At 43.5% G+C, this 7,326-nt stretch overlaps 1 protein-coding gene across 2 annotated transcripts in view; it reads left to right on the top strand.

The window, feature by feature from the left end:
* The window catches only part of MAPK12 (mitogen-activated protein kinase 12), a 31,044-nt gene that overhangs the window by 1,140 nt on the left and 22,578 nt on the right, over window positions 1-7,326 (top strand). For both annotated transcript variants that reach the window (XM_081330162.1, XM_081330163.1), the window contains exon 2: window positions 6,082-6,211. In XM_081330162.1, the coding sequence (XP_081186288.1) occupies window positions 6,082-6,211 (130 nt within the window). The remainder of the gene's footprint in view (window positions 1-6,081; window positions 6,212-7,326) is intronic.

Below are 7,326 nucleotides of genomic sequence, written 5' to 3'. Positions count from 1 at the left end.
CGAGAAAGACTCCATTTGATCAAAAATTCACAGTAGCTTTCGTTAAGTTAGCATGCTCCGCACATGAGAGACGGCGAGGGGGGGTTTTTTGTTTTGTTTTTTTTTAACAACGTGTCGTGTGAATGCAGCGGTTTATTCTTCCGTGCCTTGAAAGCGAACCCAGAAACCAGTGGGTGGTATTGGCAGGACTTGGGATGGCTTGAAGGTTGAATTTCTTATCTCTGCTCTTTTTTTTTACGTGCCAGGGAGAGAAAAATTCCTGCATTGTTTTGGGGCAGAGAAGGAGGGTGATTGATGCTCTTTGGGAGAGGGGAAAAACTGAAACAAACTCGGGTAGCGAATTACAGTTTTGCAAAAAAAACAAACAAAAGTGGCTGGTGTTTTGTAAAGGGAAATGTTTAATTCCCCCCACCCCCAGAAATGTTTTTGCAATACATGCCGTTTTCACTAACTGGAAATGACTCAGCCTTTTAATGGCTTTGCTGCCACAATGGATTAATCAAAGAGAGAAGCAACCTAGAATTAAGGAGAAATTTCCTGACAGTTAGAACAATTAATCAGTGGAACAACCTGCCTCCAGAAGCTGTGAATGCTCCAACACTGGACGTTTTTAAGAAGAGATTGCATAACCATTTGTCTGAAATGGTATAGGGTTTCCTGCCTGAGCAGGGGGTTGGACTAGATGACCTCCAAGGTCCCTTACAACTCCGTTATTCTATTATCTGAATGTCTTGCCGAGAGTAATTAAAAATAAAAGCCAAATGAACAGCCAAATTTTCTGTTGGAAACCCAATTCCAATAATTTATAGGCAACTTCTAGCAAACCTACGCTGATCTGGTAAAAGTTAAACAAATTGAATCTGTTTTGATGGATGGGAGACCACCAGGTGATTCTACAGCCATAGGGTAGACTGAGAAGCTGAAAAAGCAACTTGGGAAAAGGCAATTGCAAACTACTTCTATATTACTGCCCAAAACACTATGGAGTATGCCCATTACATCACATTACATCCTATCCCTTCCTATTTCCATGTCATTTTAATGTTTCATTCTGTGATTTCCATCTAGCAATTACTGGTTTCTTCGCTTCTGTTGATCCCAGATCTCAAATGGAAATAGGAAAAATTGATGTTTTACTTCCTCTGGCATGTGCACTGATGGTGGTTGGTGTAATTGGCAGTCAGAATGCATTGACAGAACTGCATTTCTGTGACCAGTTATATTTCTGACAGATTTTGGAACATAAAATGCTGGAGTCCTGACTTCAATCTTCAATTATTCTAGAGCAGAGGTGTCAAACTGCCGGCCCGCAGGCCGGACGCGTCATCCCAAAACCGCGTCTACCCCATTGCCGGCAATGGGGAAAAAGTTCTGATACGTTGTGCGACGTCACGTGACATCACAAGTTTGACATGTCTGTTCTAGAACTTATCCAGCTTTTTCCATTCAGGGTAGCATTATGACCTGGTCAGGTGGATACATCTGTAGCTCATTTTGTACAATTTGTTCATTGAGTGAACTAAATGGAAGTGAAATTATGTGGAAAAAGTATTCTGAATGGAATTAACTGGGAAAAATATTTGGCTCCTTTAAACTTTCCAGGTTCCAGTCTATTCTAAGTCACAAGAAGCAAAATTGAGTAATGTGTGAAGCAGTGTTACCTAATAACAATAACTGAAAATAATAGAAATGAAAAATGGGAAAAATACAAAATACTGAGTTTAAACAATTAAAACGTAATTATGAAAAAAGGTGTGAAAATTGTCATTCCTCTAATTATTGATTCATTAGGCAGAATACCACACAGGTGGAATAAATATGTACAAGCACTAAGTATTACTATATTAACTAGATTTACCAAACTCTCCACCTTGCTGGACATGTTATATCTTGGGACACAGAATTTGAATTTCTAAAGAAAACCTTCAAATATCTGATTCTTTTTGTTTATTCTTTATATTTGTTATTCCTTAAATTTAAAAAATAATGCCCTCACAGTTATAAAGTGATTGAAATGTGCAAGTACAAAGATTAGAAATTCTTCCTAGGCTGGCACCAACTGTGTATTTTACTCTCTAAAATAGAGGTCACCAACCTTTGTCAGTTGGCTGACAGGAGGAAAAGGAAGGGGGAAGCATCATGCATGTGCACACACGCACAGGTCCGCGAGCACACGTGCGCCACAAACAGGATGGGGCAAGTGCCCTGCATGATACTAGCCCTGTCCCATTCTTGTGTGGGGCAGCGCCTTGTTTCTGTGCCCTGCGGCGCAGCAGCGGCCCATTTTTGTGCCCCATGGCATGGTGGTGCCCTGTTTTTGTGTCGTGCAGTGGTGGCCCCTTTCCACGGTGCATGGCATGGTAGGGTCCATTTTTGCACCTTGCAGTGTGGCGGTGGCCCATTTTTGCGCAGTGCAGTGACGCCCCATTTTTGTAGTGCAGTGGTGCTCTGTTTTTGCACCCCACAGTGCAGCATTTGCATCCCGGTTTTGCACCTGAGGCGCAGCGGCAGCCCATTTTTGCGCCCCATGGTACAGCATCCTCTTTTTGCATCCCACAGCCGTGGCACTAAGGCAAATGAGGGGGTGTGCGCACCCACAGCTTGGGGACACCTGGTCTAAAAGGCAGTCGTTGCATCCCTTAATTTCTCCAGCCCAGCTCCTGCTGTGGATAAGAACATTAGGCCCATCAAGTGAATCTAAATAAGCAAAATGGAAGTAGCTGCCTTCAGTTTCAGAAACTCATAATTTTCAATATATTCAAGACCTATAACCTACGAATATGTGTAACTCTTTTGAAAATGTTTTCAAACTCCTTGAAGAACAGGCAGCTATTGAGGTTGCATGGACACCTGCATAGTTATACACCTGCATAAGATACTAACTTGTGGATCAGAAGGTCTTGCTTACAGTCACGCATACCTGTTTGAATTAATGCAAAATGCCTTTTCTGAGACATCCTTGAAACCACCAGTTTCAGTAGTGATGATAACATGTAGAGCAGAGGTCCCAACCTTTTGGGCACCAGGGACTGGTTCCATGGTGAGAGGTGTTTCCGTGGGCCGGAGGGGGCGTGGTTTCATGTGCAGATGGGGCTTTGCTTGTTTACGCGGACCGACTTCTGGCATGCCACGGCCCGGTGCCAGTGCGTAGACCGGGGGTTGGGGACTCCTGATCTAGAGCCTGTCATGTAACACTTCTTTTGAGAACTGAATGCAAGTTGAGGTATTTACCATTAAAGCCTTACATGGACCAGGGTGTCTGTAGGATTTTCTACTAGTGGCTTCTTACTGTCCAATAAGACCCATCTAAGAGTATCCCCAGCCCCCTAAGGCAGGGCTTTTCAACCTTTTCACCCATTGTACCACTTTTAGGATATGGCAGCATCCGAGTACCACCAGTTGCCTAGCAAGGTGTCAAAAACGTGATGACCTCCCCCCCCAAAAGGAAAAAAGTGATGAAGTACAGGTAGTCCTCAACTTACAACAGTTCGCTTAGTGACTGTTCGAAGTTACAATGGCACTGGAAAAAGTTCCCCCCAAGCCACAGCCAAGCAAGACACCTGCTTGCCTGCCCAGCGGCACTCTTCCTCCTGTCCGAGGTTTTCATTGTTGTGAGCATTTCTGTTGAGGATTGCCAGCGGGCGTGGGGTGGTTGCAGCAGGTTTTGGTCCCTTCACATGACCCTGGGACACTGTGACCGTCATAAATATGAATCAGTTGCCAAGCACCTGAATGTAAATCACAAAACCCTGGAGATGCTGCAACATTCCAGCTGATTGGCGCTTCTTCTGGGCTCAGCAGACGTGCCGGGATCAGTGCTGCTTTCCAGCTTATTGGCGCTTCTTCTGGGCTCAGCAGAAGCACCAGGATCAGTGCCGAGCTCCAGCTGGAGCCTGGCGCTGATCCTGGTGCTTCTGCTGAGCCCTGACAGCCCTGCAGCTCCAGCCATCTCTCGCTCAGGTTTGGGCGGTGCTGCCACTGGTTCAGCTCATTCCCCTCCCCCGTTACCACCTTTCTAGGCTGGTCGCGTACCACCTGCCAGGTGCCAATGTACCACGGGTGGTACCCGTACCACTGGTTGAAAAGCCCTGCCCTAAGGAATGTCTTCCTCAGGGACCAGTGTTTGCTCTTGCCTCTGTTTTGGAACAACATTCCTCTTCAAGTTTTAACTGGTTCAAATCCCATTGGCTTTTCAGAACACCTCAGAATTTGGCCATGGAAATGGAAGAGGGTAGTGTAAGCCTTGGTGGAGCAGTGGGCTAATGCCTCCTTAAGTAACACCAGCTGCCTGCAATTAGTGCAGGTTCGCATCCCACCAGGCTCAAGGTTGACTCAGCTTTCCATCCTTCCGAGGTAGGTAAAATGAGGACCCAGATTGTTGGGGGCAATTAAGCTGACTTTGTAATAATGCCGCTTGGGGGGGGGGCGTAAGCCCTAATAAGCAGGCATATACATAGAATGAAGGTTACTGCTAAGCTTGTAAGCCGCCCTGAGTCTTCGGAGAAGGGCGGGATATAAATGGAATTAAAATAAAAATAAAATAAATAAAATAATCCCTCTTGTTATGTTTGGCTGTTCCTCAGGTGTTGAGGTTACTGTAGAAGTGAATGTAAGACACTTGAACCTTTTGGATTGGAGTGGCATATGACTTCCAGTAAACAACAATACATTATGTTGTTGCGCTACCTTACCACTACCCCCATTAAACAAAACATGATCTTAAGTAATTACAGTTTGCTGAGGTGACTTCCTAGTTCTTTGGTAAAGTATCTGTTTCTCATGGAGAAATTATCTAGCTCTACTTAAAAGCACGTAAAAATGCAAGTAGAAAAATAGGGACCACTACGGTGGGCCACATGACCACGGAGACATCCTTGGACAAGCGCTGGCTCTTCGGCTTTGAAACGGAGATGAGCACCAGCCCCTAGAGTTGGAAACGACTAGCATGCATGTGCGGGGGAACCTTTACCTTTACCTTTACTTAAAAGGATTTGATGGAAGGTGATGGAAAAGAACTGTCAGTGAATCAGTGCCAGTTAGAGAAATGATACAACTTGAGCAGTTTCTTAGGTTTCTTGTTACAATACACCTCTATAACTGATAAACTTACAAATAAGCAAGCTGTTATTATTTAGCGTTTGGCATATCATACATGGACTAGCAATGTATATTAACATTTCACCCAGATTAGTAAAACACAATACAATATAAATGTTAAAAAGATCTATGTTTATCCATTTGGCTTTCCTTTAGGAATTGATGTTAAAGTTGTTGGGCAGATGTTATGCAAGTGCCATTGGGGGCTTCCCGATTTGAGTCTTCTGGCTGATACAAATGAGGAAGGTCCGCAGGCACCGGTAGTTAAGAATTTTTCTGTTTACTGTCACTCGTGCATCTTGCCTTTGTAAAGCTGGTGGTGCTATATGGATCAGAACAGGAAGTCAGCAAGTCCGAGTGGTTTTAATACATCTACTTATAATCCTTATGGTATTGTTGAATCTGATATTAACTTGATAGTGTGGCAGCTGTTAAGGCATACAGGGGCACAGTAGACATACCCTAGTGCTAATGACCTGAGGATGGCAGCTGAAGCTCCCCATTTACTTCCATATAATTTCTGGAATATGGAATATGTTGTTCTTAGTATTGATTTTTGCTACTGTATTCTCTAAATTCATTTTATAGGAAAGAGTCCAGTCCAATGTTACTCCAAAATACTTTGGGTGGGGATTATAGGAGAGTAAGCTGTTTTTAAAGTAGATCTTTGTGGCTTTGTATGCTAGTTTGTTGTTAAGGTAGAGAAGTACGTAGTTACTTTGTTGGTGGTGCTAGGAGTGAACCTCCAGTCAGTGAAGAATTTTCCCAAGATAAGCAAACTTCTTACCACACTTAGAAGGAGAACAGGACAGAGGTAACCTCATTTGAACAGCCATCCTTATTAATTCATAGACACCCTTGTAGCACAATTAAAGATAAGAGATGAATCCACCTAAGAAAGTTAATACAGTAGCTGTTTTGGCTTAACAGGTCCACATGTCTTCTCTATTTACATCTAATTCAACTCTTCCTGTCTCTGTTAAGTTCAGCTATTGACCAGAAAAATGGAAACAAAGTGGCTATCAAGAAATTGTACCGCCCATTTCAATCAGAGCTTTTTGCCAAGCGAGCCTATCGGGAACTGCGCCTTCTAAAGCACATGAAGCATGAAAATGTGAGTATCTGCTCTAATGAACCTTTTATTTCACAGTTCAGAAAGCCCTTGCGTGCTCTATTTAGCAGCCTAACAGGAACTGTTTAGCATGGACTAACATGGATCTAGATGAAGATCTAAATCAGGGGTCCCCAACCTCCGGTCCATGGACCAGTACCGGGTCACGGCATGCCAGCAACCGGGCTGCCCCATCCGCGGGATGCAGGCAGCACACAAAACCATGCCCCTTCCGGTCCGCGGAAAAACTTCTCTCCACGGAACGAGTCCCTGATGCCCAAAAGGGATCACTCAATCTGCAAATGCTTATTGAACATTATTGAAACAAACCAGCAGTTAGAATTGGTTAAATGAATAACAATTGAGATCTAAATAGTTAAAACTGGAAGTGAAAAAGACATTAATCTCATAGTCATGATAATAGAGGAACAGAACAGATGGGTGAAAATGCTAACCATAGTTAATATGTAGCCTAACATTACAGAAATGCCAAATTAAAAAAAATTCTTCACGATTAAGTGAGAATTGTTGTAGAGTCTAATGAACAACTGGCATCAGTCTGATGTTCTGTTTACTGAGCCCTTGGGCTGAATTTTTTTTATTTTTAATTCCATTTATATCCCGCCCTTCTCCGAAGACTCAGGGTGGCTTACAAGCTTAGCAGTAGCCTTCATTCTATGTATATGCCTGCTTGTTAGGGCTTTCACACACACACCCAGCGGCATTATTACAAAGTCAGCTTAATTGCCCCCAACAATCTGGGTCCTCATTTTACCTACCTCGGAAGGATGGAAGGCTGAGTCAACCTTGAGCCTGGTGGGATGCGAACCTGCGCTAATTGCAGGCAGCTGGTGTTACTTAAGGAGGCATTAGCCCACTGCTCCACCAAGGCTCTGAATGGTATTGCTGTGTGTGTGTGTAGGATCTGTTACTTGTCTGAGATGGTATAGATTCTTCTACTTGAGCAGAGGGCTGGACTAGAAGACCTCCAAGGTCCCTTCCAGCTCTATTTTATATACATATACATATACATACATACATACGTGTGTGTACACATGCATACACACACACATATATATGAATGTGTGTTATTGTGTCTGAACAATAATATTTTATGC

This window comes from Vipera berus (assembly GCF_964194415.1).
Source record: "Vipera berus genome assembly, chromosome: 6".
Lineage (NCBI taxonomy): Eukaryota > Metazoa > Chordata > Lepidosauria > Squamata > Viperidae > Vipera > Vipera berus.
The sequence above is the reverse complement of the archived record's forward strand: the minus strand, read 5'-3'. Positions and strand labels throughout refer to the sequence as shown.